At 45.7% G+C, this 24,305-nt stretch overlaps 1 protein-coding gene across 1 annotated transcript in view; it reads left to right on the top strand.

Moving 5' to 3' along the window:
- WT1 (WT1 transcription factor) overlaps positions 1 to 5,988 on the top strand; it is a gene marked incomplete at its 5' end in the record, with an annotated part of 50,436 nt that extends 44,448 nt beyond the window's left edge. The window contains 3 exons of the mRNA XM_080640821.1: positions 791 to 880; positions 1,519 to 1,611; positions 4,627 to 5,988. Coding sequence (XP_080496947.1) covers positions 791 to 880; positions 1,519 to 1,611; positions 4,627 to 4,748 — 305 coding nt within the window. The 3' untranslated portion in view covers positions 4,749 to 5,988. The remainder of the gene's footprint in view (positions 1 to 790; positions 881 to 1,518; positions 1,612 to 4,626) is intronic.
- Positions 5,989 to 24,305: the final 18,317 nt, after the last annotated feature.

Raw genomic sequence — 24,305 nt, 5'->3', positions numbered from 1 at the left:
AGGTAACTAGGGACTGCCCTGCAACGGAAAGACCCAACGGAGCCCGGGGGCGGGGGGACTTGCTCTCCATCCCAGAATGCGGGTGACTCAGAATTCTCATACGAAGGTGGAAAGGCCCGAGGTCGCTGAGTGCACTCTTGGGGCTCAGCTCCCAGTGTTTGGCTGAACTTTCTTGAGCGAGGACAGGGTGGGGCTTCTCCATTCTGAGAGGGGAGGTTGTGCAACCCCACTACTGACTTCTCTCTGATAAAGGGATAGCAAAATCTAAGCTCCTGGTTTAATGTGAGTGTCTCACAACCATGGAATTGTTTATTCTTGACTCAGGAATGAGAAGTCAGTAGCAGAGAACACCAAATCTTCAGGCCATAAAATATGGGGCCTGCTCCAAGGCACGTCCATCCCAGGATTCTGCCTCAGACTCAGTCTAGGAGTTAAGAGTGCTTTGGTTTATTATTTGTCTAAATATTCTCTGCCAGTGATTTTTGAGCACGCTTTTGCGCTAGGTACTGGGCTAAGCCCTTTATGTAGATGGTCTGGTTTAATCAGTTTATAAATCCTCGGAAGTTGTCAGATTATTGGGCCCATTTCACAATAAGGAAATCACACCTCACCCAGCCCTTAAAGTGCCAAAGTGGGATGTGACCTTGGTCTCAGACTCCAGAGCCTGGGATTCTGTTCACTTCTAACTGGGAGGTGAGGGACCATCCTCATGCACCTAGCCCCCCAAGTCTGCGGTCACTGACAGCGAGCCCAGTATCATTTTCACATGGAGTCTGTGTCTTCCCCCAAGGTGAGAAACCATACCAGTGTGACTTCAAGGACTGTGAGCGAAGGTTTTCTCGTTCAGACCAGCTCAAAAGACACCAAAGGAGACACACAGGTTTGTAGGTTCACTTCTCATTGCCGGCAGTGTGTTCCCTTGCATTACAGTTGATGTTGTGATTCTTTGTTGTTAAGTATGGATGTGAGAGGGTCAGCCATTTGTTTCATTTTTCCAAATTTTTTTCTAATTGCTGGGGATTTTCCTTCTCAAAAAAAAAAAAAAAAAAAAGAAAGAAAGAAAGAAAGAAAAAGAAAAAAAGAAAGAGAGAAAGAAAGGGAGGAAAGAGAAAGAAGCACCCCATATTTATCATGCAGACCACAGAACAATGAGATTCCACTAGCTACTTGCTGATGATACACCGAGCACCAGTAAAGATCATGGGTGGTGGAGATTGGAATCCCATCTGTAGTGTATGATCCTCTTTTTCAGTCTTGGACAGAGTTGAGATCTTGGTCAGAAAGCTGGACATCTGTGGTTAAGGAATAATTGTTTCCAAGAGCAGAAGCAGGTCTTCCAGGGTTATGCACAGAATCGGGTGGTTCATGCTGGGCCTGGGGGAAATCTGAGGGTGAGGCAGATGCTGCAGGCGTGGCTGGAATTGCCCGGCTCCTCCGGCCTCCGGGAAGCAGGCCTTGTGGGCCTCGTCATGCCCCCACGTTGTTAGGGCTGCGGTTAGACCTTCTCTGTCCGTCTAGGTGTGAAACCATTCCAGTGTAAAACTTGTCAGCGAAAGTTCTCCCGGTCCGACCACCTGAAGACCCACACCAGGACTCATACAGGTAAAACAAGTGCGTAAACTTTTCTTCACATTTATTTTTCATTATTTTTTAAACTACTGTTGAATGAAGTTGTTCATGATGAGAGAGATTGGAAAAGACTAGTGTAAAACGGTTCTAAACAGGTTTAGGCTCAGATAAGAGAAAGAACATTCTATGGCTATCTTGAAACAATAACATTGTTTAAGAAGGGGCGGGGGATTGACACAGAATAGAAGAAAGATGTGAAAAGAACTTTTCATGAGTGTCCAGAATAAAAATGAAGAGATAACTTAGGTCCCCCTGTTCCCAATTTGTTTCATCATATTTTTTTTTTATCACTCAGCTTGAGGATAATCAACCTCACAGAAGAACAAGAGAAATTCTAGCACGCCCAAATCTAGCAAGCTAAACATTTATTCTCTGAAAGTTCATGTTTCACGACACTATTTTCAGAGATTGGAATTCTTTCTCTGCTAAAAGTTAGTACCCCGGGAGCTGCCATGGTTTCTGCCAGACTCACATCAGCGTGTGGATATTATTTCCTTTGTACTAGTCTAGAGAAGGGGAGTATAGCATTTATTCACTGGCTGTTGAAGGCTTTTGCTTCTCCGTAAGGCTGGTGTGATTCATAATGAAAATGGCACCGTCTTTGTTGTGTATTTTATAGCTTTGGAAGGAGGGCCAATGTCTAGGTTATCTTACCTTAGCATCATCCTTGTAAGAAGAGTAAGGCAAGCATGTTTATCCCCATTTTATAGATGAGGGGACTGAGGCACCTAGTGATTAAATGACTTGTGTAAAGTCCTAAAGCTAGTAAGTAGCAAAACCAGTTTTATCTGCTCTCAGCCCTCCATATGTCTTCTTTGTTGGAGAAAGGTTTGGGGGATTGGGGTTTACCTCACAGCCCATGGAGGAAAGAGAATCAAGTAGGAAGTCAGCAGAGTTGAATACCATTGATAGACTGAGGAGAATGAAGACAGCAAGAGAAAGGGTGGGACAGGACTTTGGCTGCATGGCTGGGGGTGGGGACCAGGAGCAGGAGACAGATTAGAAAGAGCAGAGGAACAGTGAGCAGGAGGTAGAGGAAGGCATGACATCATGAGCCCCTCGTGCAGTCCCAGATTTTCAACCCAAACAGGCCGCACTTAAAGACAGAGTCAAGGCACCTGTGCCCCAGAGTTGGTGGGATGGGCATCTCGTTGGCCCTACTCGATGCCTTTGGTGTTGCTTCTTTGCCTTAGTCCTGAGCTCATAATTTGGTGGGAAAGAGTTTCTATTCCTTGTACCCCAACCCCCAAACCTGTGCATATCTGCATATGTGCTGGTGACCTAGGTTACCAGTGGACTGTTTAATGCTATACTTGATGGGCTCCCAGCTCCGACCCTGTGTCAGCACCTCCCCTGGGACATTTCTCAGTGCTTGTCCTGACCAGTAGTTCCCAGAAAAGGCCAAGTGGGACCAGCGTTATTGTGAGAAGATCCCCTAGGTGGTACAAGGGATTGGCTTCTGTGGCATTTGTACTTAGCTTGAAGTCACAGCTATATTTGCATGATGGCTAGGCCCAGGAGATGGGATACAGCAAAGTGCACGGGTTTTGAAATTAGACTGACCTGAAATGGAATCTTGCCTGGGTCTGCCTTGCCCAGATGTCCACCATCATCTGTAGAATGGGGATAACAACACTTCCCTTACAGAGCTGTTCTAAAGAGTACATGAGGCAAGCCGTATATATACTAATATATATACTAGAGGCCCAGTGCACGAATTTGTGCAGGGTGGGGTCCCTTGACCTGGCTGGCAGTTGGGGCCTATGGGGGCATCTTGCCCAGTCCTGATCTGGGCCGCAGGAGGTTCTGATCAGGATGATCGGGGCCGGCCAGCTGCGGGGAGAGGCTGGGGGGAGCACACTGACCACCAGGGGGCAGCTCCTGCATTGAGTGTCTGCCCCCTGGTGGTCAGTGCGGGTCATAGCGATTGGTCGACCAATCATTCCAGTCATTCATTCGTAACAGTGGTTTACTGTTGCGATGGCCAGCACAAAGCTTGGCATACATTAGGCACTTGATGAAAGCTAATTATCTTCCCTGTACAGAACGAGGCTTGGAAAGAACTTCTGAGGGTGCCTTAGGTGGAGAAGGCTTGATCTTTTGGCAGACGTGTTAACAATCTCAGAACTATGCCTCAACTAGAATTTTCTGTGTAACAGAATTATGCTCTGAATAACACTTAAAGGAAATAGAAGCAAATACCATGCACACTAGTATCAGTGACTTATTTAAAAATACTCAACCTGTCCAGAATCTCTGTCTATACTGAAATAGGAAAGCTGCAGTCACAGCTCTACTGCTGGATGGCAACTAATCAGTAACATCCAGGGTGATGATCCTGAGGCCCTACTTACACAGTTCATAAAACAGTCTAACAGGAGAGGCTGAAATAAATGTTCCTCCCCCCTTCATTTTATATGATTACCCAGACATTTCCATTCATAGTCTCTCATTTCCCAAGTCTTCTGACTTAATAATCCTAAATAATAAAAGGCTAATATGCAAATCAACCGAACGGCAGAACAACCAGTCGCTATGACGTGCACTGACCACCAGGGGGCAGATGCTCAATGCAGGAGCTGCACCCTGGTGGTCAGTGTGCTCCCATAGAGGGAGTGCCACTCAGCCAGAAGGCAGGCTTACAGCTGGCGAGCGTAGTGGCGGTGGCTGGAACCTCTCCAGCCTCCAAGGCAGTCGGACATCCCCCGAGGGCTCCTGGACTGCAAGAGGGCAAAGGCCAGGCTGAGGGAGCCTTCCCCAAGTGCACAAATTTCATGCACCAGGCTTCTAGTATTTTATAATTTGCTACAGTATTTTAAGGCCTCAGAGGTGCTGCCATCTCGGAGCTGCCCATGAAGTGAGCCTGGTGCATTAGCTTAGGGACAAAACTAGAGGGAATCCGGAGTGGGTGCCTTGTGGCATTAACTCAGGTCTTTGAGAGTTAAATATACACCATCTTTTCTGCTGCAAGTATCTGACTGGCAATTGTGTCAACAGGTGAAAAGCCCTTCAGCTGTCGGTGGCCCAGTTGTCAGAAAAAGTTCGCCCGGTCAGACGAATTAGTCCGCCATCACAACATGCACCAGAGAAACATGACCAAGCTCCAGCTGGCACTTTGAGGGGTCCACCCCGGGGACAGGGCTGTGTCCCAGGCAGGACAGTGTGGGAACTGCTTTCCAATCTGACTTTAAAATTCCTCCTCACTCACCTCTCTAAGAAAGAAATGGCAGTTCGCTTTCTTCATCCAGCTTCCAAGACAAGATGCGTGTACTACTGGATCCCACCAGGTTTTCCCGGAGAAGGTGGCCTCCACTCTGCCAACTTATAATTGACTCACAAGGCCCCGGAGAGGTGGCTGACACTGTCCATTGCCGTTTGGTCTGGATTTCCCAGTGTAAGAAGAGCCATTGTTGAGAAGGTTCCCCCACCCCCTTCTTTTACGCTCATTTTCACTGGGAATGGAGTCATTGTACCATTTTCCATCATAGAATATTTATAGGCCAGGGCATGTGGATGTGTCTGCTAATGTAAACTTTGTCATGGTTTCCATTTACTAACAGCAATAGCAAGAAATAAATCAGAGAGCAGGGCCCTGGGGGTGAGAACCGTCCGACGGCGCGGAGGTTAGGCAGGCTGCGCACTGCCGGGCAATTTTTAAAGCCCGTGTGTTTCAAGCAGCTGAAAAAAAGAATCAGAGCTAACCAGCAACTCTGTAGAGAAATACGAAAGAATATTACCATTCAGTTAATTCAATGTTAACATTAACACAATGCTCTTAAGACACCGTGTTTGAAGATCTGAGATTTTGGTTTTGTGTTCATTTTTGACTTTTTGAATTGTAGTCATATGCGTCTTCAGAGATGTACATATATCCTCCACAAAGGAAGTGGAATTCATTTTTATCGTGTGGGGTGTCCTTAGAGTCCTTCAAGTGTACAGGCCACACTGGTTATGTGGCTTCAAGTTGTAAAAATTAAAGCAACTCGTAAAGAAATGGGGCTGATCTGGGATCTCACTGATAAGACTGTTCTTAAGTAACTTAAATAACTTTGGGTCTAAAAGTATATGTGCAAAAAATGATACTTAACTAGGGTGAGGAAATCCATTGTTTAAAGGTAATTGGGTGTGTGTGATTTTTTTTTTTTTTGGATTTTTAAGGGAGGGAGTTTATTATTTACTGTTGCTTGAAATTATTGTGTAAATATATCTATCTGATAATGATTTGCTCTTTGACAACTAAAGTTAGGAAATGTATAAACGTTAGATGCATCACTGTCTTGGTGTTGATCTTACAACGTATGGATAACACTAAAAATGTAACCTGCATTTTTTCACTTCGCTCTCAATTAAAGTCTATTCAAAAAGAAAGTGGCAAGATTCTATCAGCCCTATTGAGCTCAAATCTTTAAGCCTCTTTTAAATAGGCAAGAAGATACTGCCGACACTGATGACCACTAGTTGAGCCTGTCCCAGGTCCTGACCACTATTTATTTCCTCCTGTGGAAACTCGGGAGGCAGGTATCCCTCAGAGAAGCAGCCAGAGAGGCCTCTCCTCTGCTCGAATCTTAAAGGGACTGCGTGGGAGCTGGCTGAATGGGCTTGTGGACAGCATGGTGGGGATTGTGTTTTAGGGGTCATTTTAATCAGGCTATCATTGCATCACTTCTTTTTCCAGGTCAGCAAAAGAGAATAGAGAGCTATTAACGATTATGAGTCCTTTTTGAAAAGTTCACAATTACACACTACCATCAGGAGGGTATAAGCTGAACACCTAGTACAAGTGAATTTACCGCTATAGTTGCCGTAAATCAGCTCAGCAGGTTGAAAACCGCTTAGACTTTCCAGGGCGGCCAAGTGTGAAAGCCAAGATCTACATTATCTATAAACTATAAACTCTCCTTCCGGTTCTGGTGTATGGTTTTTCAGTTGTAAATAAGGAGATTAATTTGGTGTCGCCTTCTCAGCTCCATTATCTCAGAACTCGCACGCATTCCATGCATTTCGGGTTTCACGTCTCCCTTTTAAATGTGTATTGAGCAGCCTGCGGCTGAGCCACCGAGACTGTCTTCTGCATTGAAGTGCGCTCAAAGTTCTGGCCGCCTAAAAGGCAGGTCCTGAGGCCCCTCTTAGTTTGCATCTGGCTCTTGCATCACTGTTAATTATAGCGAGTGCGGTGACTCATCTGTATCAGCCCTTTTTATCTTTTCCTGCCAGGAGACAGCATTTCTCTGGAGAAGCTCAGGACAAGCATGGCAAACGTCAGCGCGTCCAAGGGAGCCAGGTTTCACAACAAAAGCAAAGTCACATTGTTTCAACAGCACGAGGAAGACCAGCAATTCTCACACTCCCCTAGCAGTTTAGCTTGCAGTTAAAGTCATGGGCTTTGGAAAGCAGACCAACCTGGGTTCTAATCCTAAATTCCCAGTTTCCTCATCTGTGATGGAGGGACAAAAGAGTCCCCTGCTTCATAGGGTCAGAGTGAGGATTAAATGCGGGGGGGGGGGGGGGGGCGGGGAGGTATGAAAACATCTAGTACACAGCAAAAGCATAAGAAATATTACCTAGGAAACCGATTATCCACCTGCTGATTTTCTTTACCTCCCACTCCCCCAGGCATTGCCTGGCAGTGTCCAGGCATCTTCACAGGTCTGCTCTGCAAAATAACAAGCAGCTCCTTTCTATATATCCCAAACCAGAGTTAAGGTTTGTAGCCATAGGGCTCTTGCCAGCCTCCCCACAGAGACTGCCTCCACCTGCTTCCTGTCTTCAGTAAAACACCTGGTGGCATTGAGTGTGTGTTTCTGAGACCCACGTTGTCGATCGTTAGCAGGCTGTCAGGACGAAAGTTGGTCAGTAGAAGCTCTATATGTAGCCTGGGCTAGAGACTATATTAGGTGCAGTTGTCAAAATGCGCATTTTTCCATCTTTACTATAATGCCAGTTTCAGGGTATGATTCAATATTTTTAAAAGGCTACCTCCAGCCCCCCTTTTCTGTCCCCCAAGGATCTTTTCAGACCATTCTAGTTATCCCTAGCCCTCATCTCTGAACTTCTGTAGCCCTCAGGATACTAGCATGTAACGTTAGTTTGCACGTATGGCTGTATTGCTTTCCCATCTGGGACAATCTGTAAGCTGGACTGAACAAGTATTATTCCCATTTTACAGTAGAGACAGCTGAGGTTCAGTGATAGTAAGTGGCTGAGGCAGGACTTGGTCCTGGTGTTCTGCCCTCTATTTTCCTTCTGAAATGTGCTTTGATGATTTGACTTGCTCCATTGTTTCATATCTATGAGTCATATCTTCCTAACCAGAGTGTGAGCTTCCAGAGGGAAGGAGCAGAACTTTTCCTTTTCCAGAGTTACTAACATTAGGGCTTCTCAACCTTAATAGTCATAGACATTCCCTGAGAAATTGGTTAAAGTGCAGACTCAGATTCAGAAATTCTGGGGCAGAGCCTGAGATTGTGCATTTCTAACCAGCTCCCAGGAGATTCCCACCCTGTTGGCCTGTGGCCCATACTTTACGCAGCAAGCTGAAAGGTGGGCTCATAAATACATGCTGACAGGTGACTGATGGGATTTGTACTTGACATTCCTGAGCTGCACTGAGCCTTTCCAGAATGGTCAGTGTAGATAGCCTGGGACCCTGCCTTGATGGTCCATGGGGCTGTGGGTCAGGACATTCATGCTGAGTGCAGTCAGCACTGCAAGAGTTAGCCCAGGCTAATCCACCCATGAGGTTTATTTTCAAACACAGTCTGCCCCATCCTCTGTCAGTGACTTGCCACAAACAGGGGAGACCTCCCCAGATAAGATAAGGTGTGGAGCATGGTCACACCTGCATATTTAGTCTTTGTGCCTCATTCGGTCCACATCTCAACAATAGGCCTCTACCTCCCTGACACCCACACACTGAAATGTTATGGCTTTGGGGACTATTTAGTCCCTGTGAGCTGGCAGCAGGAATTCCCACATCTTGCTTAGGGCAAAGGCAATGACTCATAGAGGCATGTTCTCCCTGCTGGGTGTTTGCACCTCTGATCTTGGGCTAACAGGTGTGTATGTATAGAACAGTGGTTATTAACCAGGGGCACTTTTCTTCAAGCCTCCCAGCAGGCAGAGTGGCTTGTAGGAATTTCTCACAAGTAAATGTATAAGAACCACAGCAAGGGAAACCAATCCCTAAGAAAACATGAAGGTCTTGGCTCTTTTCAAGCAGGTCTTTGCTTCTAGTCTATTTATCAAGTGATTGAAACTCTGTGCAAGACTTAATCAATCCATTGAAATGCTCAGCATGACAACCACCACATCTGGCCCGATTCCTTGCACTGAGGAGAAAGCAGTTGCTTCAGTGGAGGGCTCTGGGCTTTTCTCGATTTTTCAAGCAAGAAAATTCTTGATTCTGTTAAGTTTTAAGACTGTCCTTGGGAAGGAAAGAAAGAGCCAGACAGCATAGGAAGGGTGGTCTCTGAGAAGGCTGGAAACCCACCAGACCAGCCAGCAGACAGCCATCCACAGTCATGCCCTCCTGAAAAACGGGATTCAGAGACTGGTGAGGGGATGGGACACACTCCCGAGGATCGAGACTCTGCAAAGTCAGTGCCTTTAAGCACAATCTGAAGATCAGCCAGCTATGAGTAGAAGCCTCAGACAGAAAGATCTCAGATGTAAGCAGCTAAGGCAGAACACATTATCAAATGTGAGTTTAGGAGATAATATGTTTTTATGGAGCAGGGGAGGATTGAAGGATGGTCCAGGGAAGGGGGCTGAGATAAATGTAGAGGGTGCATTGGTTGAAACAAGTGACTTCTCCCCCTCACAGCATCCCAGGAGCATTGGTGATGTTGACACTGAGCGAGAAGGATTGCCTGACACGGCAGGGATTCCGAGGGCCACTGAAGAGACAGTTGGACTCCAGGAGAGAGAGAGGAAGGAGGGGTGGAAAGAGGGAGACAACTCTGGGAAGAAACATGAGACAGATGAGGAATGGAGTGCGGATGTCAGGGAGGTCTGACAGGAAGAGGGGGCTTCTGTCTGACAGGGCCTGACCCCCATGTGAACCCACACCAGCACTGTGAACACACACCCAGGGCTGTCCCGAATACGAGATGCTCAAGTGCTAGCATGAAAATGAAAATAATGTGCATTTATTGGACCTATATGTGCAGGCCAATGCCATTTTACATGAATTCTCTTATTGAGAACGATCCCATTTTACAGATGAAGAGGCTCATATTGCTCATGTGTGACAGAGTTGAGATTCTAACCCAATGCTGACTCAAAAGCCCTCATTGTATGGTATTTATGCCCCTAGTCTCAGGGCACGTTGGCCCTGTGAACCAGAGAAGCAGGAATGCCTAGGGAATGTCTTCTTGCCCACTTGCTTGTTTGGATGCCAGGAATGTTTGTCAAGTGCCCAGAGAAAGGACAGACATGGTTGGCAAAATGTTCCCTCCTCCCATATCCAGTTGTGTAGCTTGTTTGTAAAATATGTTTTCATTCAATATTTTATATTAAATACCGGAACTTAAGAAATGACATAGCATAATGTTAGCCGGACAGTGATAAAAGGGGAAAATTGAGAAACACATTTAAAAGTTCAAGGTCAATGAGTATTTTTTAAAGGCAGCATCCTGCTTTCCCAAGGAGCTCTGTGTCAGAGGGTGGGGGCTGAGGAGGAAGCTGCTGGTTTCCAGTGATGGTGGGGGTGGGGGAGAATCTTGTGGCTATATCCCTTCTTTTTTTCAAGATGCCTCTAGATCCTTACCATCCATACAAATAAATCCAGAGAACGTATCACAGACATCTCCTGGCACAATTTTTCTGAAGTCTCAAAGTATAACGACCCATGTAGGCGTAGGCAGCCTTTATCACTCATTGCAAGCACAGCCTTCCTTCTAGACCCCACCCAAGCAAGCCCCTCTCTACAGGGGTGGAGGGCATGGCGCTCCCTGGTGAGGTCTTATGGAGATCTCCCTGGGGGAGGAAGTCCAGAGGGCTGCCTGGTCAGCATCTGCCTTCGCCCAGCACCAGGTTGAGTGGGGCAGAGTTTACCTCCACTGGTAGACTCCTCTTGATAAAGATGCCTTTGAATTCACCAGGTGAACAAGACAAAGCATGTTTTGAGGAAGATTCCTGATACTGCCACGTGGAGGCAAGTTGCCATGGTCTTTAGACAGGGATTCCTAGGTCTCAGGAAAAGCAGCTGAGGAGAAGTGAATTTTGAAAGACCCTCCGCACCCATAAGTTCTAGAAATATCCAAACTAGTGGCAAGACACATGTGGTTCTGTCTGCTGGCCCAACTGCTGGCCTGTCCCCCTGTTTACCTCTGACAGGAGCAGCCTAGGAAGGCCCAGAGCAAAGGATGAGGATTGTGGAAAGAGGCTATGGGGTAGACGTGTCCTCCTAGAGGCAGGAACATCCCAGCAGTGTGATACAGAGGCTAAGAGAACAGGCTTCGCCATTCATACCTGAGAGACATAAAACACCTTCTGAGCCTCAGAGTTTCTGCTCAGATCATGACACTGTTCATGACCAGGGGCCTCAGGATTGTCCTAACACAAAGGGGGTGCCACAGGTGCTTAGCCCCCACACCCAGCCAAAGGCAGCCAGGGTCCCTAATTCAGAGCCATTCAAAAAGGACTGTCCCTGGGGCCTGGTTTCCACTGGCCCTGACCACCTCCATCAGCAAACCACGGTCCTGCCTTATAGGAGAGCTGGGCTGCACCAGGTGAAGCCAGCAGGAGCCGGAGTCAGTAGGTGCTAAACTTCTCTTGTCACACAATTGTCTCTGTCTTCCTCGTCTGACCTGCCAAATCAGGAGGTTGAAGGGACACTGTTGGGTGGCACTGGCTGGGACCCACCTGATGTCGGGCCAATGCTCCAGGTGTGCTGTGGCATCCTTCCCATAAAGGTCCTCTCTGAACCCATCAAAATGCCTCCTGCTGGTTTCAACTTCCCGAATGGGAGCAGGGGAGGATTGAAGGATGGATCGGGGAATGGGGCTGAGATAAATGTAGAGCGTGGGTTGGCTGAAACAAGTAGTTTCTCAGAAAGCACTCAGAGGGCTTGTCATAGGCACCTCTTGTTCACCCAGAGTTGGTTGGCAGGTGGGACAGTATCAAGGTATCGAGAGGTCTGTGGATCCTGGTTTGCAGGCCAAATCTGGGCCTTGGAGACACCTTGCCTCCTACGTTGCTGGCTTCATTTCTTGGTTAGGTGCTCCACACTAGTAGATTGGTGACTCGAGTAACCAAGAACAGTGGTGATTAAAAACTCTGGTTCCGCGTTCTGAGAATAGTATGTGTCTGTGTTTTTTTAAAACCACAGTGGTAAATTCATTTCCCCAATTATGGTCATCTCCGTGGTGCTACTAAACCTGGATGAAACTGGAAAGTTTACATATCTATCTGACCATCTACTACCAAATCTCCAGCTATTGAATGTCATTTTGCATCTGTTCCTCCACACCTGTCCTTTTAGGATTACAGGATCTGTGGATCCATGAAACTCGGTGTCATTCCCAGGATCTGCCACTTAACAGCCCCATGACTCTGGACAGGTTGACTTAACCCTTAGTTTGCTCATCTCTAAGGTGGTTTACAGGACAGTCTTATGCATTAAGTGAGTCAAAGCATTTGGTGTGGTGCTTGGCCCATAATTTCAAATTAATAAGCAGCAGTGCCTGTCCTTGTCATTTTGTCCTTGACATTGCGGACACCCCCTGGATGTGTGGCTTGGCATGCCCTAGGTGGCCTCTTGGCCATCCTGGTCCCCAACCCCCAACTGGAAGTCAGTGAGGGGGCCCAGGGTGATGTCACATGGCCCCTGTTCAGGCAGGGTAAGTCTGGCAGCCCTTCCTGCTGTAAGCAAGCATTCCTAGCCGACTCCGTGGGGCGGAACACAAACAGCAGGCGAGTTTGGTACCATGCCCCAGACTGCCAGGATGCTCTCTGAGAAGCAGATATGTGGAGGCTCCAACCCGTCAGAAGAATTCATTAGGACAGTCTGTGATATGGTGCTGAAACCGGAGGCTCATTCAGGCAGCCAGGGATGGGGAAGTCTCGTCCCTGCTGAACTTCTACAGCTGATAAAGGCAGCCTCTGCTGGCAGATTTCATTTTTCACTGGGCCATCTGCATCCAGTCAAGGATAACTTGTCTTTCTGAAAAAGCTCCTCGTCAGCGTCAACCCTGCACAACCTCCCCCCTCCGTGAGTCAGGCACCCCTCCTGGTGCCTGGGGTCATGGGGATGGTGCCCTGTCAACCAATCAGGGTCATCATAATATACACGGAAGGAAGCATTGAAGTGGCCGGGGTGTTTATGTGGCTGATGCTCTGTTGCTTTTTATCAGCCTGACTTATTGCTGATTGAGCTCTGTGCTAGCTGGTTTGTCTTTAGAGCAGTGTTTTGTTTTTGTTTTTTTTTTCTTTTCTTAATTTTGTCATTGTTATTGTTAGCTTATACCACCTGTTTATGTAGAGAACATTACTACTCTCTCCAGTCATTCTTGTTCTCCATCCTCCCTCTCTCACTCTCCCCGGTTTCACTCACTCCCTCTCTTCCCCTCTTACAGGTTAGAAATTCCCAGTTGGAGAGGGTCAGTCTAGCCCTTCCCCCTGATGCTTGGGTTCTCCTGGCAGGTCCTGAGGGGACATCCTGGGGAACACTCTTCCTACCTGCAGTCCATCCCTGTGGAAGGCTCATAGGTTTGGGGAAGTTAAGAGAAGGATCAAGTTTGACTCTTAAAAAAACCCACCCAACCCCTTTTTGTGATCGCCCGAAAGTTTAAGGCCAGCTATAGTGGTCTGGGTCCTCCCAGAACATCCCCTCAGAGCTGAGATTGACACAAGGGGCTCTGTTTCTGTCAGTGGTCAGTTCCTTCCCACCATGGCATGAGACATTCCTTACTAGCCACTGTTTCCCAACTACTACCATTAGAACTGCTTTTATGGACATTCTGGAGACATGAACATTTTATTTATTTATTTTTAAAGTCTTTATTGTTGAAAGTATTATATATGTCTCCCCCGCCCCTCCATTGACTTCCTCAATTTGGGGGCGGGAGACATTCACCCCTCCCCCCACCCGCCCTAGGTTCTCACCACCCCACTGTCTGTGTCCATGGGTTATGCGTATATGCATACAAGGTCTTTGGTTGATTACCTCCTAGATTCCGCACTCTGTTCCATGCTTTCATGTCTCGGATCCACTCCGTTCATCAGTTTATTTTGTTAGTTAGATTCCATATATGAGTGAGATCATGTGATAACTTGTCTTTGTCTGATTTAGCATGATACTTGGAGACATGAACATTTAAACTAGGTTAAGGAGTGATGTCATTCACTGCCTAACTTGAAATCAGAGATAAGTTTGTAACTTCATTCATTTAGCAAGTGTGGCCCCTCCCCAAGGGCTTCCCAGTTTAGTAGGAAAAGCAGAAACTTAAACAGATAATACAGGCAGGGGCAAAGGACCAAGCGTGAGCTTTGCCTAAAGAGGCTAGAGAAGGTTTAATAGTCAGAGTATTTTTAGCCTGGTCTTAAAGGATGTATAGGAACATCTCAGAAGGAAGAGGAAGGGAAGAACATTCTAGTCTGAAGGAACTACAAGAATGAAAAGGACAGGGAATATCTTGGAATGCCTGGAGCCACAGTGGGGAAGGAGGACACTGGGCCATTGTCCAAAAAGACTCCTGCTTTCTCAGGATGGGATACCTTCTGAGCTGGCTATCCAGTGGTGTATAGAGCTAGCTTGTGAGCCGATTGTTAACTATTTAGGAATTTTGCAAGCTAGTGATTAAAGCATTAGTATCTTGAGTTGAGAGTGTTTATACATGGAAATTCGCAAGTGCTACAAAGCAGAACTGCTTGTTAGCTTATTTTCCATAGGCCAGTTGATCAGCACACCATTGGGGGAATACTCCGGGTGGCGATACACAGTTACATCCCGAGAGAGCAACATGTCTCCTTGTGCTCAGAGTCAGTTATTCTCTCTGCCAGGAAGGCCCAGTTATGTGGTTCTACTTAAGCATCTGGTCTTCAGAGATGGGGTCCAAAGAGAAATAGAAAAAAATTTTCTTCTGTTTTGAAGATGGCTTGGTTTGTGCAGGACTTCTCCCTGCATCACACACCATATATATATATATATATATATATATATATATATATATATATATATATATATATCTCCTATATAATAAAAGGCTAATACACAAATTGTCCCTACTGGTGGGAGTTCGACTGACCAGGAGTTACATGTGCACTGACCACCAGGGGGCAGCGTGGAACATGGCAGGCTTCGGTGACAGGGCAAGCATCCAGGGGAACGGAGCCCCTGGCTAGCAGCCAGCAGCCAGTAGGGACCCTACCTGTGCACAAATTTCCTGCACTGGGCCTCTAATATATATATGTTAGTTAATCAGTTGAAAAAGATTTATTTAGCAACTACTATGTGTTAGGCATGACTTAAAGCATTGTCACACCATATTCTTGGCCCACCTCCCACGTGCTTATTCTAAAGCCTCTTGGGAGCCCATACAAGTAAGTCAGCACTGAGGTCAGTCCATTGCCCTTGATTCTTCCCTCATGGGTGGGACAACACTGTCTGGGAAGAAACCTGCAGGGCAGGGACTGGCCCTCAGACCCAGGAGATCTCAGTTCAGTCAACATCAAGAAAGGACTGACTTTTTTAATGAATATTTTTCTTTTTTTCCACTGAATTGACCAGTTATTTCATTTTCAGCTGACACAGGCTTGGCTTTAATGAATGTGTGTATGGTTGCTCTGGCCACAAAAAAAATTGTCCCAATGCAATGTGTCAGAAGCAAACGAAGCCGTTCAGATTACGGCTTTGCTGCTGACCAATGGTGATAAGTGTAATACAAGTGGTTTAACCTCTCTGAACCTCATTTTCTTCATCGGTATAATGGGAATAGCAACCTCACCTCATAGGGTTGCAGTAAGGATTTAAAAAGACAATGCATATAAAGTGCCTGGCTTTGCTATTAAATGTCCTTTCCCTCCCCTTGGGCTCTAACTACCTCTCTGACTACTCCCAGCCCTGGCCTGCCTTATCCTCATATAGTGAGTGGAGGCTGATGCTAACTTAAAAAATATCAATGATGGACCTACCTACATTTCTTCTGCTGGACCCCATTTGCATATTTGTCAGGTTAGGGGAAAGTCAGTGACGTGTCTGGGGAGAGAACTCAGAGCTGTGGCTTTATCATCACTATGCTCTAATCTTTCTGAACCTATTAAATATGGATACTAATAGTGCTCACCTCACAGGTTTGTAGTGAGAATCAAGTGAGATAATGCATTAAAAGTGCTTAGCAATTTGCCTGGCACATAGTAAGCATTCAGTGATGGGAGGTGTGATTTAACTTGCTGTGACTAAACGCAGTTGATTGGATTCTGAGAGTCACAGGACCACAGAGCGGGAAGGGAGCTTAGAATCCAGTCCTCTGTGTACAGACAAGGGCCCCAGGATCAGTGGCAGAGCTAGGACTCAGTCAGGTATCCTAACTCAGCATCCCGAGTTCACCAGATCTAACCAGCGGGTCATGGTTACTCTTTGTATTGGACTTATTTTTCTCTCCCACTAAAGCTGCAAGATCAGAACCGCCCTCAAGGAAGATCATTAATATTGGAGTTTGTTATGTTGAGACTAATTAGGACTCACATTGCTGTGTCCCCAAGGGAGAAACTGTAAGAGGAGGCTGGGGCTTGGTTTCCAGGAATATGGAAGCTGTTCCATGTTGCCTCCAAGCACAACCCCAGTGGGGACCAGGGTCCTTGAGAGCTTATGGGACATACATCATCCAGGAATCTGGCTGCTTTGGGCCAATACAAATCCAGGCGAGACCCCAAATTGGGATTTCATCTCTCTTCGGCATAATGAGACATTTTAGCAGATAAGACAACGCTGGGGAAATTGGCAAAAATAAAATAGCAGCCTCCAAATAAATGTATTTGGAGCAGAATATTGAACATATGTAAAGTGTGTAAAAATGATTTTTAAGTAGATTTCCCCCATTTTTCTTTTTTTCGCATGTTTATCTTGGCCATTAGCTCAAGATGACTATTGGCATTCTTGACTGTTAAAAAATCTTCCTCTAGGAGCTGGCCTCAGTTTTGCATTTTTTGCCCTTGTTTTCATCTGAACCACCCACGACATATAAGCATGGGAAAGGAGGGGTGAGGGGATACCACTACTCTGTCTGATGTGGTATCTTTATTTTAACTTTTAATTAGTGTATCAAAGCAGTGAAAATCAAAGTCCTGGGTTTGTGTCCAGCTCTGCCACACTCCTCATAATGTTAAATATGAGCTCACATACATCATTTAGCCCCTCTAAATCTCATCCCTTCATGTCTAAAAAGGAAATAATAATAGTACTTGCCTGTGTTAGTCTGGGTCCAATCAGGAGACAGAAACCACATAGTGACCTGAACAGGGTGGTTTAATGTAAAGTACTAAACTCTGATAGATGAATAACTATAAAGGTGTGAAGAGAATTCTAACGGGTACCTAAGGGCTGAGGGAAAGTACCCAAGGAAGGACACACTTGGGATGGGAAGGCCTTCCCTGAGGCTGGGATTCAGACGTGGTTGGAGAAGGTGTGATTGCAGCTCACTGGCTGGCAGAGAAGTTTGCTGGGTTGTTTGTCCCAGAGCTGGTCCATAGTGGCCAGGTTGGAAGAAGTAATCCTCCCAGGTACAGGTGAGCCAAAGTGGGTGGGCAAAGAAAGGTAGGGTGTTGGGAGTCCACTGCCTGGCAGGGTGACACCTGGCTTAGTATTCGTGGGATTGATGTTTGGAGCGCTGGAAAACTATCCTCCAGGGTACAGGCAAGCCAGGGCTGGTGGACAGGTGCACAGGGAGGTGAGGGAGCCTAATGGGAAGGCTGGAGTGCCTGCATCAGGGAGGCCACAGTGAGGTGGTCACTGGGCTCCTGGCAGGGCTGCAGGATTGCTGAAGGACTGGGATCTCTGAGTGGGGTAGAAACCACTGGATGTCCCCACACATGCACAGGTGGAAGTGTGGAGCAGCAGGAGCAAGCAAAAGCAAAACAGCAGCAGAACCAGAGAAACTTCTTCCTCCTGTAATGTCTCTCCATCGCCCTCTACTGACAAAGCTTAATGCTCAATGTCAAGGAGAAATGCTCCAGTCCAGTCAATCATTGCAAAGCAGGTACTGAAGGATGAATTTGGAGGTGATTGGCAATAAATTAACTGGCACATGACTTGAAGAGATGTTTGAGGGATTAAGTGAAAGAAGCCATGGAGGATTCTTAGCACAATGTCTGGGAACTTTCAGTAGATGGAGTCGGTTCTTCTGATGCTGCTAGGGGAGTATTAATTTACATTTTCCAATAAGTATACTGAGGTCTTTAACGTATGTGGTAATAAACTCCATTGTTTAACAAGAAACTGGCTCAGAAGAACAGCCTGAATACCCTGCAAAAGCCACAGATGAAAACAGCCCCACAGGCCAGAGTCTTTGCATGGTGATAATTAGGAGGTGACAGCTTTAGAGAGGCTTTCTGGGTAACTGCATCCTGGACTGCTCTGGAATATGACTGTAATGACCTGTCCCCAATCCACTAAGATTTACGTGATGCTGAGGTGCTCCCCAACCTCTGGTATTGTTCCCTGGTGGTTCATTCCCACATTTCTCTCATGAAAGAGAAATGGGTCCCCAAATCTTGTGACTAGATACATTGAAAGGGACCTGAGAGGCCACAGGCCCGGACTTTATTTTTCAGATGAGGTGGATAGATTGCTCATTGTCACCCAGCTGTAAGCCGGACAATGACTGGAATCCAGGCCTTCTGAATGCTTCACACTATCTGCAAAGGACAGGCAATGAATGAAATGTATGTTTTATAAGCTGACATTGAGTTTCCAAAGATGAGCTAATATAGGTGTGTGTACTGGCTTGGATAATCTCTCCCCAAAAGTCATGTCCTTCCCAGGACCTAAGAATGTGATTTTACTTTGGAATAGGGTCATTAAAAACGTGGTTAGTTAAGATGAGGTCATACTCGAAGAGGGTGTGTTCTGAATCCACTATGACTGCTGTCCTTATAAGAAGAGGAGAAGAGACAGAGACACAGGAGAGAGTGCCATGTGAAGACAGAGGCAGAGACTGGAGTGTCACAAACCAAGGGTCACCAAGGGTTTCTGGCAACCGCCAGAAGCTAGGGAGGGCATGGACAGATTCTTCCTCAGAGCCCCCAGGGAGGACTTCTCAGACTTCTGGCCTCCAGAACTGGGAGACGATAAATTTCTGTTGTTATAAGACACCTGGTTGTAGGAGACATAATACCGTGCATAAAGATGAATATCCAGAAAGTCTATGTGCCAGGGGATATTGTACTGACTGTATACCCACTGTCACTTTCAAGGCAAATTTTATCCCAAATCATTGGTCTTGCTATCAGGAATGACCAGGCAGGTATCTGTCATCTATTCATCTATTGCTTGGTGCTGTGGGAGATGCTGAAGTTTAGAGAGGGGAAGTCACTTGCCAGGTCTTAGGCTAGTGAGTGGTTGACTGATATTTGGAGCAGTCTGTTTTCCTCTCAAGTCTATGCTCTTTATTTTGTACCACAAATAATCCCTTTATTGCATAAATTATTCCAAAATATTTGGCGGTATGAATTGAATTTGTTCTTGATCCTTAAATCTAACAAGGACACAGCACTACCTTTACCCTGCTTCCTCATCACCAAATCATTTAAACTAATCTCACATGGGAAAAGATGCAAACACTGAATATCAAATTGTGTCAATTAGAATAAAACAATACATATTAAGAGAATTGTCCACTATGGCAATGTAAGGTTTATTCTGGGAATGGAAGCTATAATTTGTAGAAACTATTAATAGTTTCCTATTTGATAGGGGGGAAAAATCTTAATAAATACAAGTACCTTAACTGAAAAATCATTTTCCTGATTAAATTTCTAAAAATTTTTAGGAAGAATTTCTTCACACACACACACACTTGCAAATTAAAATAACGATGAGATATTGCTTCACATTTGCTAGAATATCTACAAGGGAAAAAATTGACAATACATATACATCAATCACTCCATTATAAAATACAATTGCAAAACTGGCCTGTCAATTCTAATAGACCAAATTCTCTTAACTCTACACTTAAAATATCAAATATGTACCGATGTCTTAACACACAAAAATAATATCTTTGTTTGATTCTCTTGCCATTTTCATATTTACATATAAAAAATTTCTGGGTTTTAGAAGTAAGGAAGCTTTTAACCTCTGAGGGAACAATTTCATTGTCCTAAACATTTTGGGGATTACCTTTGGCAGGTTTGCGTCTGGATGCTGACTTCAAAACTGCACGAGACTGAGGACCCACTGAGCTCTATTTATGGTCCCGTATCTCAGGTTCCCCTGCATTCCAGCCACACAGCTCCTAACCCTTCTCTCCACTCGCCAATGTCTGCACACCTCCCCATCTGCTACTTCACTTGACTGAATTTTGCATTTCTTTGATTCTTAAGATATTTAAATGTCTCTGGTCTAATTTTACAGACCTTTAAACTCCAGAGAATTCTTTTTAATATTTTTCCAGTCTTGGAGTCCAACAGATATTAAAACAACACCCATCTGGATTCTGGATATTTCTCATTGCATTGTCTGACCTTGTAGTCACAACGTCCGAAGTTATCCTGACAATAAGGACCAGACAGGAATTCAAATGCTGTAAATAGTTAGAGGTTAATGTTCCTTGAATTCCATTTTTCTCTTACGAAGTTGCTACGTTCATAATGATAATATTTAAAGGAAATAAATTGCCCCTGGGGCCTCATCCATCATAAAACTTTCCCTTGTACCAAACAGTACTTTGCCCAGGAAAATGAATTCCTCTCTCTGAGGGGCAAGTACTAAGATTAAACCACTAAGAGAAATTTCCCCCGTGCCTGTGTGCCCAGATGTGTACACAGAGAAATCTCTTTTGGTGGCAATACTAGGCTGAAATCAGAGTGAAGAGAAGGATCAACTCATTGCTGATGTTACTGTTGTTGATATTTTTGAGAAAGGCCTGCCCCCACCCTTCACGCCCACGGAGCTTCCTGTTAGAAACAAACCAGCCCGGAGTTAATCTTAGCAGTCAGCCCCGATTTGCCCCCTGACTCCTCCAGGGGACATTGGGGAACTCTGACCCTCGCTAGAACTGCAGAAGCCAGTGCACCCAGGGTAGTTTTGTTTCTTCTGTATTTGGTTAATATGTTAATTGACCCCATTTCAGCAGGCAAACTGCCTATCTTCCCTGTTAACCCATGGATCTTGGAGTGAGAGTGTGGACATGTATGTAGCTACAGAATCACCTTTTTCCTGAATCTCCCCTCTTTATTTGCCTTCTTTTTGTCACCTCCCCCCCGCCCCCCACCAGCTCTCAGGGCCTGGTTTATTGAAGCACAGAACAGGCTTAAATATAAAACTAATAAATAATAACAATAATACCTTACATTCATTAAGCACTTACTATGTGCCAGCCACTGGCCTGAGTGCTTTTCATGAATTATTTTGTTTAATCCTCACAAGAACCCAGTGACATAGCTGTAGCCAGCTGCTTCCTAGGCATCTTCCTCCCACAGGTACCATCAAGTCAATATGATCAAAACAGAACCTGTCCTCTTCCCCATACTTCCTTCTCTTCCTCAGTGGCTCCAGCAGAAACCTGGGAGGTCATCCTGGACTCCTCCTTCTTTCTTCTGCTCCCACTCAACATCCAATCAATCACTGAGCCCGGCAGCCTTAAATCTAAATCTCCCTCCACTGCCTCCACTTGTCTTTAGGTGCCCACCCTCATCATCTGTTGCTGGATTATTAACAACCTCATAACTGTTCTCTCTGTCACAAGCCTTGCCCCCTCCAACCTCTATTGGCACAGCAGCCAAGAGTGCTTTTCTAAAATGCAAGTCATTGCACCTCCCTACCCAATCCTCCTAGGAGAAAGCCTAAATGTCCCAGGCATTCAGAGACCTTGGAACACCTGATCCTCACCTTGCAGCCTTGTTCAACATCTCACGGCTCCAAAGATCTACTTATTCTGAATTATCCTTGAGCTGTTGTTCTAAACTTTGTCTGGATTCCTCTCTCTGTAGTCTTCTCTTCCCATTCTCCCAAATCCTGAACTCTTACCAATATTAATCCTTCAGGCTTCAGCCTAAACAGAGAAGTATTTCCTGATCCTCAAATCTGCTATCCCTGTGACTGCTCATACAACCCCATATTTCTCCTATTATCAGGTATTCAAACAAAAACTTGCACAAGAATGCTCATAGCAGCACTGTTCACAATAGTTAAAAGGTGGAAACAACAAAATGTCCATCAACTGATGGCTGGATAAACAAAATGTGGGGCATCCACACAATGGACTATTATTCAGCTATAAGAAAACAGTGACGTTCTGATACGTGTCATATAACATGCGTGAGACATGAAAAGGTGCTAAGGGAAAGAAGCCAGACAAAAAAGATCACATATTGTATGATTCCATTGAAATGAAATATCCAGCACGGGCCAATCCATAGAGACACAAAGCAGATTAGTAGTTGCTAGTGGCGGGAGAAGGGAAGAACGACTGGGCAGTGGCAGCTTATTGGGTACAGGTTTCCTTTTGGGAGGATGAAAATGTTTGGGGACTAGATAGAGGAGATGGTGGCACAATGTGGGGAAAGTACTAAAAGGCACTGAATTGTATAATTTAAAATGTTTAATTTTATGTTAGGTAATTTTTTAACTCAATAGTAAAAATTACAAGGACCCTTCAGACCGCTATGTGGGGAATAGACTGACGTGGGGCAAGGACAAAGACCAGTGAGGAGACTCTTGTAATGATCCGAGTTGAGGTGGCTTGGACAGGCTGGCAGTGATGCAGGTGGTGAGAATTAGGCAGGTTTGGATATATAAGGTTCTCGTTGGGGCTCAGTTCTCTTGGGACCTTATGTGCCCTATGCCCCCTGCAGCCCTGGCATTTACTCTCAGCATTGAATAGGACTAGATTTAGGAAGCTGGGTGTTCCCCATCTTAAGGCAAATTCTGAGCCTGAGGATGGCCACAGTAATAGGTGCTATGGGCCACAGAGACTTTTTGCCTGAGACACGGTGTTGGGGGGTCACATTACCTCCAATGAACAATTACACTCCACTTAAGAGTGGATAGTGCGCTAAATCTCTCTATATACTGTTCTCTTCCATCCCATCAATAAACCTTGTTTTGAGTGGGAGAGCCAAATGCACGTATGGGTCTTAATTGTTCAGAACAGCGACTAAGCCCCACTTGGTCAAGATTTTCTTGACTTAGCAGCTGTCCAGAAAGTGACAAATTTATGATTTGAGAGCAATTTTATTTTTCTGCCTGAATCACACAATAATTTGTGGGAATTAGCTACCTGATAAGATAAGGGGTGGGGGGCCAGGAGATGGGGAGGGAGGGAAGAGGGCATTCAATACCCCTCAGTGTTCCAGGGAGGGCTGTGGAATTTTCGGAGCAGCCCTGGACACACTGCAGGGACCATTAAGGGATTAACCAGCCCGGCTGGGGCGGCTGCAGAGCGGTGAGGTTAGTAAATCATGGGAGGCCTAGGTCATTATCCGGGGAATTAGTTCAAGTTGTATCTGCAGAGACACCACTAACAATCGGAGTCCCGAGGAGAACACCAAAACCCGAAGCTGAACTCGGGACCTGAAGAGCCGAGACACCAGGTCACAGGCACCGGGGCTTGCTGTCTCTTTTTGGCACAAACTTTCTCCAAAATCTTAAATCCCGCCTTTCATTATCAGCACATTTTTTGTGGGGGCAATCCATCGCAAGCTTATTTCTCTCTACCAGATCTTATTAACTTTGTGCTTAGCTCCTCTAGGGGGAAAACAACTGCTGTAATACGACAACAAGCATTTATTGGATAAAAAGAACGTTTTCTTCTGTGGCATCTGTCAACAACAGAGGCTTAGATTTTTGCCCTTTTTCTTTCTTTGTATGTGGTTTTTCTTTTTATTTGGTGGAGGTGGGAGGGGGAGCCTTATTTTACTTAAACATGGAACTATTAAACACACACACACACACACACACACACACACACTCACACACACACACAACCCTAATCCATCTGACCTATGGACTACGGTGGTTCTTGACAAAGGCAATAGTGGAAATAAAAAATGTATTTGAATTGCTTGTGTTTCACTCCCCAGATGCCCAGTGAAACGACAGCAAATCTTTTCCCCTGACCCTTTTCAGGACATTTATTAATGACGCTGCCGAGTGAGCCTCTGTTTGAGGAATCTGTCTCCGTGTCCTCATGGAGTTTGACCACCATCTGAAAGAGCAATTTTGCAGAAAGAGGGGATTTTGTGGTGCTGGTTTAAGGGCTCTTAGGCCCCTAATGCGCTATCGCTGAAGGGGTGCTAACAGACGAGGTGGGAAGTATTCAGCTGGTTCAATCAACTAACCTGCTACCAAGCAAAGGTCCTGAGGGTGGCAGAGCCTGGGGTGGGTTGCCTGATCAGTGGTCTAATGAACAAGGCCACTGGGGGAAGGAAGTACGAGTAGGAGGAAATGTGGTGGTTGAGTTGGGACCTCCGCAGTCCCACAGCCTGCATGAAATCCTGGCACTACAACATTTGTC

This window comes from Plecotus auritus (genome assembly GCF_963455305.1).
Source record: "Plecotus auritus genome assembly, chromosome: 9".
Taxonomy (NCBI): domain Eukaryota; kingdom Metazoa; phylum Chordata; class Mammalia; order Chiroptera; family Vespertilionidae; genus Plecotus; species Plecotus auritus.
This window is presented reverse-complemented; position numbering and strand designations above follow the sequence as displayed.